Raw genomic sequence first — 12,815 nt, forward strand, 5'->3', positions numbered from 1 at the left:
GAAGTTACAGCCTCTGGTACCCCGCCTTTCTTTCCCTCATTCTGTACCCTCTTGGTTGACCTTGTGAGCCCCTATCCTTTCTATTATTTCCTTGGAAACAACTTCCCCTTCTGCCAAACCCAGAATGCTCATTCTCTTCCCTTAATTTGGAAAGCATTCCCTGTCATTGATACACAAAGAGGGGGATTCTGAGGCTACTCCTTCTTGTAACTTTCCTTAGTGGGACTAGAATTTCAGATTGCAAAATGGCCTCTGAAGCTAGCCAGCCTGATACCTACTTGAAATAGAAATCAGTTCTATAACACGGCCAACAAGTGGTCATCGACCTGCCGGGGTCACTGGCATCACTTCTGGATGGCTCTGGTAAGAAGACTTTCTTTGCATCAAAACTACATTTTGCTTTTTTAACTTCACCTACTAGTCCTAAATCCTCCTGCGGTCAGGCAGACAAAGTCTATTTCCTCATCCACCTGACGGCCCTTCAAATAATTTGAAGACATTCTCATGTCCCCTCTGAGTCTTCTGTTCTAAAAATCAAGCATCTCCACCTTCAGTGGCTGACAGTAAGAGAATAATCAATGTCTTTATGATTAGGACATTCAGGGACAGTCATTTTATGGAGACACTGTGCGTATCATCATGTTATTGAAATGATCTCAGTGCAGATTCTCATCCTCTGTCATTACTGATCATATTTAAATATAATCAATCATCAAATTAACAGTTGTTAATTTATTTAATTTTATTCATTATTCATTTATTTAATTTTTTTGCATTACGATAGAAACCTTAAAGTATGCGGAAGAAATAGGTGGCATTGTCCCTGACTTTAAAGAACTTACAATCCAGTTAGGTGGACAAAATTAATATATGTGAAATAATTACGAGAAAAAGTAAAAGCTAGGCTGAATAGGGATGAATAAAAGCAGTACGTTACCAAGTCTAAGACCATCTGTCTGACCTTCACGGTGCCTTTCATCTGGATAACTCCATCTTCATATGCCAGAACTCCTCACCATAGAGTTTGTCCCTCTCCTTATTATCTCACAAATAAAATATTTCCCTCCCTCTCAAGTTCAGAATCTGATCCTGGTCCCCCCCAGCCTGGAACTGTCTCCCCTCTGGCCTCCACCAGTCTTCAACCTCCTCATCCTTCGAAGCCCAGCCCAAGTCTCACCTCCTCAACAAAGGCTTCCTGTCATTGTCCTCAGAACTTCTACTCCACTTACAGTCTTCACCACACAACTTAGGACCTAATTATATACTGGGTTGTATTAGTCATTGTTTTATTTGCATTTGTCATTCACTCAGTTAGACTGAAAAGTGTTTTCGGAAGTGTATTCTGGGTTAGGTATTTCCTCACGATGCCTAGTAGTACCATGCACATAGCAGCTGCTCCAATAAATGCTCCTTAAATCATTCAAACTCCTGATTTGTTTTCATGGCATAGTGGGGAACATGACAGACTTTGAGTCAGGAGGCATTTGGGTTCTCATGTTCACTACAACATTCAAGAGCAGCACTTACCATGTCTGGGTCCCAGCGTCCTCATCTATAAGATGAGCACAACTTACTGGGGAGTTGTGAGGAACAGACTTTAGAAACCTTAAAATGCTCATTTAGTTAAATATGAGTTATTACTCATATGCTTATTACTAAGAGGCAGAAACCGTGCTAAGTGCTACAGACAAAGACAAGGGAAGCCTGTGCTCCAAGGAAGGAGTTAGCATGTATGTAGAGAAGTACGCTTATATATACCTGATATAAACAAAGTGAATACAAGGTAGTTTGGGGGAGGGAGGGCACTCACAACTGGGGACATGAGAAAAGGTTTCATGCAGAGGGCAGCAGCTGGGCTCAGAACTAAAAGAAAATGGGGTTTCCAAGAGGACATGGTACAGAGGGAGTATACTGGAGGTAATGGTCAGGTCAAAGACATGGAAAAAGAAGACGGGGCATCATGTGTACAGAACAGGGGGTAGGGCAGGGTAGCAAGATGATCTGCTAGAGAAGATGGACTCAGTGTACCTGTAAAGGGGGTTGTACTTGGCCAGAAGAAGGACTACCTCTTCGTCAAAGGATAGTCAAGGAGAAAATGGTAAGAGCTGTCAATTAATCCTTAAAGGATGGGTTACTTTGAGTAGGTAGAGGAACTAAAGTAGGAAATGTTGGTGAGGGAAAACAGCACATGTGAAAGCATGTTGACCACTAAAAGCACAGCGTACATAACATGTACAATATATACATGATGGTTCACAGTCCAGCCTGACCAGAGTGGAGGCTATATGTTGGACAGGGAGCAGGGGAAGAGATTATCCAAGTCCTTGAAAACAGGTAGATTCAAGAGGCAATAAGGAACCATTGTAAATTCTAGAGTCATAGAATGACTTGACAAAAATGGTATTTTGAGATGTTATAAATCTTCCACATAATGAAAGAGGGTAAACATGTGGCTTGGTTTGTCAGAGAAGAAATATTTGGGAGCAGCAAATACTCATAGGGGTTATTTTCTTTTTTGTTTTAAAAAAAGTCGTGTTGACTTACATCCAGATATAAAAGAATTCTTTTCTATCTAATACCGGCTCAGATTTTACTTTAAAGATATTAATCTCCTCCTTAGGGGCAACATGGCATAATGGGTAGAGCAGGGGTGGGGAACAGGCAGCCTCGAGGCCTCATGTGGCTCTCCAGGTCCTCAGGTGTGGCCCTTTGACTGAAACCAAACTTCAATGAACAAATCACCTTATTAAAAAGATTTGTTCTGTGAAGTCTGGATTCAAAGAGCCACACTAGAGGATATGGGGGGGGGGGGGCCATATGCGGTCTCAAGACCTCAGGTTTCAGAGTCAGTCTTGAAGAAAGGAAGGCCTGGATTTAATTCTGAGCTCTGACACATGCTATGTAACCATAAGCAAGTCCCTCAACTTCTCACCACCCCAGGCAACTCCCTATGACTATTAATTATCGACGAATTGCTGATTAGGCAATTAGGTGGCACAGCAAAGAAAGTGTTTGACAGAGTCAGGAAAGGCTGAGTCCAAATCTCTCCTCAGACATTTACTTAGCTCTGTGACCCTGGACAACTTACTTAACTGCCAGTTGCCTCAGTTTCTTCATCTGTAAAGTGGAGACAATAATAGCACCTACCTCCAGTGTTGCTATGTGGTTTAGATAAGTTGATATTTAGAAAGTGCTTTGTAAAGCTCAAAGTGCTATACAAATAATATTGATGGTGACGATAATGATGATGACCGGTATTAATGGAAGGAGTTTCTAGACCAGTAATTGTCCACACCAACAAAATAACCGGTACAGAACCATCCCCACCACAAGCAAGATCAAGAAAATAAAATCTTAACTTCGTTCATGCTACAGCATTGCAGCAAAACAAAACTTCAATCATTTAAAGCAACTGGATAAGCATTTTCCCTTTTATGGAACAGACAGAGGGGTAAAACACTGGGACCAGTATGAATATGCCTGAGGGATGATGGCTCCTACTCTAGGTTTAGTTGTTGTTCAGTCGTTTCAGTTGTGTCCAAATCTTTGTGACCCCATTTGGGGTTTTCTTGGCAAAGATACTGGAGGGGTTGGCCATTTCCTTCTCCAGCTCAATTTTTCAGATGAGGAAACTGAGGCAAACATAGTTGACTGACTTGTCCAGGGTCACACAGCTAGTAAGTGTCTGCAGTCAGGACTGAACTCAAAAAGATGAGTCTTCCTAACTCCAGGCCCAGTACTTTACCCATTGTACCACCCAGCTACCCCTAGGTTTAGCACAAATGCTTATAAAATAATTACCATATAAAATTATATGTCAAAAATCTCTAATTTGGCTTCCAGAATTTGAATTTTACCTTGCTGGGGAGTCTGACACTGGGAGCCAGTCCAAGCACTTGTACATTCACAGGTATAACTATTGATGCCATCAGTACAGGTACCCCCATTAAAACATGGTTGGCTTAAACATTCATTGATGTTTTCTGTGCAGTTGGTGCCTTCCCAGCCTGGATCACATTTGCAAAGATAGCTAGAAACTGTTTCCTATAGGACAAAAGCAAAACAGCCAAGAGGTGTTCAGGACATCTGAATGGAGTTAAATAATAAATCAGGTGAACAAATTAGATGCTAGCTGATAATGTTTTAAGCAGGTACCGAACTAAGAGAAATGCACCTTTCAACGGTGTAAACTACCATTAATGAGCTTAAATATTGATTGATAAATATAAAAAGGAGGTTTAACTGAATTAGTGTAAAGATTGTTCACTCTAGTATCCTTGCAATCGTCTCATGGTAACAGGAAGAAAACACACACTCTAACTCTTTCCTGGAAACTGAAATTGTCATTTGTCTCTTAACTGTGTTGTAAAAGTAGGTGGTAGTAACAACTGCAATAACAACATGACATTTACAGAGTGCTTTGATGTTTACAAGGAAATTTCTAAAACACATATGGTACTTCAGAGTGGAATATCTTTCTGGTGTGGGAACATATTCAAATATCAATCACATGTAACAGATATTTCATTGTCTTCAATGAGAGAAAAAACTTACAATGCACTGTCCATTAACACAAGGATGACTCTGGCAACTATGGCTGAGTGGGACACATCCATTCTGTCCATAACCATGCCCAGTATATCCTTCCTGGCAGACACATGTGGGTATAGAACCTGTGAAGAAGCAGAGTATACAGGTCAAGTTGGCCTCAGTAGTGACAGTGTAATGATATGTAGGCTGTGCTAAACAACTCAACCAGTTGGTTGTTTGATCTAAATTATACTGAGGAATCAATTAAAATATTATTGAATTGAGTGGCTATTTCAACATGGCCCACCTGCCTTCCTGAAACTCATCTGAATTGGATCAAGGCCAAGTTCAAGGATCTCCTTCCCCATTAACTTGCTTCCCCCAATCAACCCAGTTTCCACTGAGACTTTCGTTCTCATTTTGGCCCTTATTCATATAATGTCTTGCACAATTTTTAACTCAAGCAACACTTATTAAGTGCCTACTCTGATCAGAGCCATATGCCAGGTACAAGAGATATAGCTAGATAAACAAAGAAACTCTCTACCCTCACGGAACTTAAAATCTTACTTTTTAACAGCTTCATTTGTGTAATTCTTATCTCATCAATGACAAGAAATTCTTTGAGGTCAGGCACTATGTAATTTATGCTCCTTTCATTTCTTTTCTCCCCTCATTAGAATGGGAGTGCCTTGGAAAAAGGGGGTTTATTTTGCTTTTCTATTTATATTTCCAGGACTTAGCATGTCATCTTCCAAATCATGAATGCTTAATACATGTTTTTGCATCGATTCACCTATTTATATCTTCTTTGTATAGTTTACAGTGCTATCCAGGCACATAGCAGGTAGGAGTGAAGGGATTTAAAATGATTTGTGCAATGTCCTTCTGGTCATTGGATCAAGAAGCACATATTAAGTGCCTTTTTGTTAGCTAGGCACCACACTAAGTCCTGGGAACAGAAAGGCAAAAGTGGAGCAGTCCCCACCCACAAGACGCTTCCATTCTAATGTGGGAGACTTTTCAAGTAGGAACATTTGGAGAACTTCCTTACAGATGGAGAATCTCATCTATCTTTAGTTTCTGTGTGGGGGATTCTCTGTGGCATCGGCAGGTTATGTAGAACAGGGGTGGGGAACTGGCAACCTTGAGGCTGCAGGTTTCTCACCTTTGAATTGATGGCCAACTTAAAAAGAAATGGGAAGCCACTATGCCATAGATGAGGATCCCAAGGACCACACACTGACTTAGTTTTTAAAAATAATATTATTTATCTCATTGTACTTTCATTTATTTTACTGAAACATTTCTCAATTACATTATAATCTGGTTTGGACTACCCTAGGGAGGGTCACAGACCACATGGCTCTGCCTTGGATGACCATCTGCCTCCCTGTTTTATCCCTCAGCCAAATCTCTGAAGGAAGTTATCCCTGTAGTAAAAGGCATGGAGAAAACCTTGGATGAGGAAAGCCTTTAAAGCTGCACTTTGTTCAATAGAATCAAACATATGGTTTTGAAAACCAACAAACGGACACAGTGATGAGATATTCTCTACGGTGGCATCAGTCAGTTGGGTGGCTGGGAAGAAAGGGTTTCTTACAGAAAATCATTAGCCTGTCCATTCCCTTCTCATGTTGTCATCAATACAATGCCATACTTTACACTTTTCTACTAATTTTCCTTCTGGACCTATTTCATTTCCCAATATCCCAGGAGTTTGACCTGAGCCTCACTAAGAAAACCAGGCAGAGGAGTCTCCATAAGTTGCGAATGAATGGTTCCTATTCTCTTAAGAATGACCAGGGCCTTCCCTCATTTCCCTTACTTCTCACAAAGATTTCTCTTTAGAAGCTTAACAAATTCCAATCATACATATTTCTTAGATTGCTTTGACTGTACTGTGGTTTGAGTTGTTTAAATGACTAAAAGAGACTAACTCAATTGTGGAATTGTTGGAAAGGAAATATAACCCTGGCTTCTAGACAGTTAGATTTTGTGGACTATGCAACTAGAAAAAAGAAGAAGGAGAAATGCAGACTACTTCTTCATCTGATTCTATGCATTGAACAAGAACTATAACTTAGATCAATAAAAATTACATAACTACTATACACCCAATTTTACACACTTACTTTAGTGCAGATGATTTAGTTATTTTTATAGAGCTTTAACACAACCAGCAATTATCTGTAGATTTTTTTGAAAATCCTATCTTAATTGGCCCTCTGTTGACTCATTGATTTATGTTTATATTAACTACATGGAATGACTAGTTTCCTTACTTTATTATCCCCTTCAAAGCAGGTTGTAAACATACTGTCATGAATGACTTGCATGCAAAAAAGTGTCCTAGATGAAAATCATCAGAGATATAAATCTGATCAGAAAAGGAGATTTGCCAGTGTGTAGCAATAGTAAGGGAAGATGAATCAAAACGCCAAGCCCTACACAGGGCCCACAAAAGAAAGGTGAAAGTTCTCACTAGCATTCAGTAGATACTCTTGGGAGGAATTACAGAAAGATAGGGACACAATGAGAGTGGAGAAGACGTGAAGGGACTAAGGTCTGCAAAGATGGAGAGGATGGAAACAGAGTGTGGTCTACATTGGCTAAGAGAGTATTGAAGGTAATGATCAAACAGATCCATCAAAAAGGAAAAAAGTATATAGTGGGAATTACCAATGTTTATTAAACTATCAGCAAGGTCATTTTTAAAGTGGAATGGCCCATAAGCAATGCATAATTTTACATTTATTTTCCAAGGGAAGAGATTCCTACAAGGGATCATTCCTTTTGCAGGCCCAAGCTAAGGATCTCCAGGCTACAGATCTGTAATTTCAAATAATCCTTTTGCAGGCCCAAGCTAAGGATCTCCAGGCTACAGATCTGTAATTTCAAATAATCTATCACTAAATTGCAGAGCTGTCATAAAGACTAAGATTTAAAAACCAAGCACTAGAAGAGGGCATATGACATTACCTGAACCAGCAATACATAAAGCATTCAGATGGCAGCCTCCGTTATTCTCTAAGCAGATATTTATTACGGTACACACTTTCCCATTCCCTTGGTAACCTGATCAGAATAAGAACACAGTTATTTTTTAAAATTATTTTAAAACTAAGTAATAAATGTTCCATAATGAAAAACCTTAGAATATAAAGCAGCTGAATGAGATTTCTCCTTTCATCTAAGTGTAATATGTATAAAGTCAGAACAAAAGTAAGGGTAAAAACCAGAGCAATAGGGAATTCATAATTGAATTAGATAGACAAATGCTTAGATTGTTTCTTTTTTTTTTTTAAAGTCTGATGTTTTGGGCCAAGTTATAATTTTAAAGAGTTCTTTCCATTTATCATGACAACTTCAAGGTTCTTAACTCTAAGGCTCTTCAGAAGCCCAAAACACTATCATCCTTTTATGGTATCAAGATGCCATTTTCATTCTATTACTTAGGACTCTCTGACCATCTTATTGAACAGTATAATGTGTTTAGAAAATAACAGTGTGTTTATGACTTCTTTTAGGAAAGACAGCCCATGTGTTCAGTATCTAAATCATAATAAAAGTATATTATGTTTAGTAATTACATATGAAAAAATAAGCCTATGCGTGATCTCTCACGTAAGTCTTTAAAATCTCTCATTGTTATATTATCCCAAATGGATATTTTACAACATAAACAAAGATAGCAATCTCCATTAGCATCACAACACAAGGTTATACATGACCTTCTCATAAGTTATGGTAATACTAATGTGCCTCAATCCATCTATTAAATTAAGTTAAATTTCTTTCTACCTTCAAAGTATTCCATAGCATTGGTTCCCTGAGATATATTCTAAAGGGGAGTGATAAATGAATTCCCTTTTGAGTCAGTTTGATTCTTTTTCTAGATGTCTGTTCTGCTCTGAGAGGAGCAGGGGTCTGGTGCTTCACCTGGAGGACAGGAGCCACAATGATAGGACCCAAATGTGTTGAAACACTGGACCATGGGGGCCACAGAACACCCTCCATTGTCAGTCTCACATTCGTTGATATCTTCACAGCTGTAACCACTTCCTTTCCAACCTGTGACAATGAAAAGTAGGTTTAGAAAGCATACTTGCACCTCGGACGTTCTGGCTCTCAAAGTCAGTGGCCAATGAGTCCTATCTGGAGATGTTAGGCCACCTAAGAGGTGTGACTTGGGTTATAAACACAAAGCTGTTTGCAGTTTGGTCGAAATATAAAACATGTTTTTTCCAAAAACAAAATGCTAATGGCTCTTTGAACATTACCTCACTCACAGTGTTTTCTGATGCTTTTTTTTGTGATATACCTTCCAAAGGGGCTGCCGATGACCCAGAAGCTGAAGGACATTGTGAGCGTAAACAGGCTGCAGCATAGTGATGCAGAGTGAGAGTGAACATGTTCAAGAAAAGGACAAAAACTATCACCAGGAAGTATGTGATTGGAAAAGGAGGAAGTAGATGGTCGAGTGGCCGGAGCAAGAATTAGCAGGTAGAGAGCCTGAGGATGGAACTGGTCCTCAGAATTCCAAACACCTACAAGAAGGTTGTCAATATGCTGGGTGATTCTTTATGGAATTTTTATCTCACAAAATCAAAAGGTGTAAATGAGCTGTGAGCTCTACAGCATTTCAGGGAACACACACATTAATGAGATCAAGTACAAACGACCTCCAAAGAAGGCGTCAGAGATTTATATATGTGATTCTCCCCTGTATAATAACTAGAGAAAAGTCCTCTCTATTTCTCTCAGGGCTTATAATTATCACAAATTTCTGATCATTCTCTCTCACTCTCTTTCTCTCTCTCTGTCTTTCTCTCCCTCTCTCTTTCTCTCTCTTTGCCTACCTTGTGTGTGACAGATGGTCCCTGAGAAGAGATAAAATTAGTGACTCACTGGAAAATGACTCTTTGTGTGTAAATGCATGTACATGTATGTGCACACAGATACTAAATGCATGAGCACAGCAAAGCAGAGGTGGAGAAGGAATTATTTTCTCAGTTTATATAGGTTGAGTCTTCTATCCCATAGATAAAAGAATCAACCTCAAAGGATAATATCAGACTTAGTAAAGGAAAAATCTACATATGAAGACTTATTGGTGTCCTATGTATTCAAATATATTCATCTATCTGGTATAGGCATTGTGGTACTCAAGTGACATTTTAAAAGTCTATTTTATCATTGAATCATGGAATTTTGTTACTGGAAAGACCTTAAAGACTACTTCATGCAAACCCCTCATTTTATAGTTGAGCAAACCGAGGACAGTTAGTGAGGTAATTTTCTATTTCTACTCAACAGAAAGTGATATGAGATCATAGGCCTGATAATTAGTTCTGTCATGGTCTAAATACATATCTATACTGGTCATATCTCAGTTGTCATTTTGTTAAAGTAAGCTGAGATTAAGTGAAAGTGGCCCATGCAATTTGGATTCCTCCAAATAAAAGTACTATACTCATACATAGTAATACTGGAGGTAACAGTGGTTCAGAATGTCACCTTCCTAGCCTTTGAGCACCAACACACATCACCATTAACCCTAGGTTTGAAGGAATAAATGCCTTACCGATTGGACAGGGCCCACAGTAGAAAGAGCCTTGGGTGTTGACACACTCCACCAAAGGATTCTGAGAACAGGGAGGCTCTGGAAGACTGCACTCATCAATGTCATGTATGCAGTCAGCACCGTTGGGCGCTGTGCTCCACCCAGCGTCACAGATGCACATGTAGTTAGGCTAAGAGAATGAGGATGAGTACAAATGAGGATGATCAGGAATAGGCAAAACTCATGTGGCTATCAAACGATCTCTCAATGGACTCTCACTGCGGCAGACTGTTGATCATCTGCCTCATCTCCATAAGCCAGTTCTCTTCCTCCCTTTCTCTCATATGGTTCAGCATTTTTGCATGACCACACTAAAAAGGAAACATCTTTGCTGGAGAACTAAGAGAAGCCTATCATCTGCCCAAAAGATGCTGGAGGAAAGCCAACAGCAATCAAGAGCTGTAACTCAATATAATTAAAGTCAATTAACTCTGTCTACTCTGTATTTAAGGGGAAAACACCCATGCAGGCACAGGCTCTGAGAAGACAACTCAGTTTGTTTTTCCTTTAGAGAGTTCTTCTTCCCAGGGAAATTGGAGGGAGCAGTGTGCTGTGGCACAGGTAAAATGTGAAATGCATTTGAAAAAATAAAACTGGAAATATTTTTGCCCAAAAGTGACAAATTCTCCTCCAGAGTAGCCTAGAGTGGCAAGACTTCACCCCCCTCCATCCTCTCATAATTGGGAAGCCGGGATGTCATTTAATTTTGCATCTTTGCACGTAGGTCACCATTAATTTATACATGATGTTCCCCAAACCCAATCCATAGCAGTATAAAACAGGACAAATGAATTTCTTAGTACACACTCTTCCAAATACATTCAAAAATAGAATTCAAGGTCACTTAAAAATATGAAGCCAATAAAAGCTGAAGGAAGAGAGTGCTGCTTTCTCAAACATGTTCTATGAGAATCTGGGAATGTTCTGAAATCGGTATCCAAGGATAGAAAAACCAAAACAGCTCCTGTTATCAGAATTCAGGAGGTATCGGAGATATCCTGGCATCTGATTTCACTCATTTCTTTAGTTGTTCTGAGCATGTGCCATTTGTAAGACATAGTGCTTATTTTGGACTAGGCACCCTCAGAACACACAGAGGAAAATCTCAATCACTTCTCATTCTAAGAGTGTTTACAATCTAATCTATCTTAATATAGTCCCTCTGAATCTCAGGATTCTATTCCTTGCCACCCAAATGGACTCCCCTTCTTTCTATTACCAGGAGAATCCCTAACAAATTCCTGACACATCACTGGCTACGGTACCCCTTGGGAGGTGTTCCTTCCAAGAGGAGGCACCCCACAAATCAGGGCAGTCAAATGAAATAGGGTTTCTGGCCCTAGTCCATAGGATGTCTGCATACATACTGAGAATAAGCATGAGCAGGGGCTATGCCCACCTTCCTCGAGTCAGGACAAACATGTCCTGAGGTTGGTAAGGTTGTCAGGACCCTGAGTTCAGTTCGGCTTATTAGTCAGCAAATATTATTAGGCATCTATTATGCTAGGTGCTAGAATACAAAGATGAAAACAGCTCCTGCCCTCAAGGAGCTAATACTGTATCAGGGGAGACCGGTGGCTCCAGTTTTCACATGTGCTCAAAAATCAGCTATTAAAAAAAAGAAAGAAAGAAAGCCATCTCAACTATACCTTTCCAATAGAGTCAAGTATTTGTGTGATTTTGACATTTGTATAATTTTGACATGAAATTGTTAGTCATCACAAGAGGGGAGAGGCCAGGATTCTCAGATTCATGAAGAGGAACTGAAAGTTTTCAATGCTCTGTATAATAAATTCCTCGGGGAGTTATGCCTGAGAAAAAAGCAGCCCTCTGAAAAATAACTCACCACCTCAACCTGCTCGCGGTCCAAATCCTCACAGATGCCATGCGTACAGAGAACTTTCGAGCCCCGGTGACAATCATTATAAGAGGAAGCACACTGAGGTCCATAGTTCTCAGGTTTGCAGATACAGCTGTTGATTACATCATACCATCATGCCACAAAACCTTCAATAACACATGTTTAATTTGATAGCACTGGGACAAAAAATAATCTGAACTGAAAGTCAGAAATATTAAAAGCTAACTATGAAATAACAGTCCAGCAATAAAGAGCTACAGATTTAGGTCTTGGAGGGGAAAATCTATTTACAGAGACTACATGGTCCAGTGGGTTGAATGTGGAAGCAAGCAAAATCCAATGCCAGTGGAGCCATTGATTTATTACCAAGGTCAGAATGACTGAAAATTCCAAATATGCCAGGTCACTCTTTAGAGTTTCCAAAGATTAGATTTCCAGGAATTGGTGGTATGCTATAAAACCCACCAACCCCCTTTTTTTTATTTTTTGGTTAAGACCTATGAATACATTGATATAGGGAATGCCTAGTTAGAATTTATGTGTGTGTGTTCATCCTTCGTTGATGAAGAAGACCATGCCATCAGAGAAATGACATGACTTGCACTTGACTTTGTTTTGAGTAAGGGAGAGCTGTGCAGGTCACCAGCCTCACTTCTCCTCCAGAGCCATCTGAATCCAGTGACCAGATATTCATCAGGATGACAGGAGATGACCCAGGATGAGGCAATTGTGGTTAAGTGACTTGTCCAAGGTCACACAGCTAGTTGAGTGTCAAGTGTCTGAGGTGAAATTTGAACT

The 12,815-nt window shown here is 39.7% G+C and overlaps 1 protein-coding gene across 1 annotated transcript in view; it reads right to left on the minus strand.

The window, feature by feature from the left end:
• The window catches only part of CUBN (cubilin), a 290,873-nt gene that overhangs the window by 260,562 nt on the left and 17,496 nt on the right, over positions 1-12,815 (minus strand). Inside the window, exons 7-12 of the mRNA XM_072651627.1 lie at positions 12,003-12,129; positions 10,118-10,286; positions 8,473-8,604; positions 7,513-7,608; positions 4,555-4,673; positions 3,858-4,044 (exon numbers count right to left, since the gene is read on the minus strand). Coding sequence (XP_072507728.1) covers positions 3,858-4,044; positions 4,555-4,673; positions 7,513-7,608; positions 8,473-8,604; positions 10,118-10,286; positions 12,003-12,129 — 830 coding nt within the window. The remainder of the gene's footprint in view (positions 1-3,857; positions 4,045-4,554; positions 4,674-7,512; positions 7,609-8,472; positions 8,605-10,117; positions 10,287-12,002; positions 12,130-12,815) is intronic.

This window comes from Notamacropus eugenii, chromosome 3 (assembly GCF_028372415.1).
Source record: "Notamacropus eugenii isolate mMacEug1 chromosome 3, mMacEug1.pri_v2, whole genome shotgun sequence".
NCBI classification, from domain to species: Eukaryota; Metazoa; Chordata; class Mammalia; order Diprotodontia; family Macropodidae; genus Notamacropus; species Notamacropus eugenii.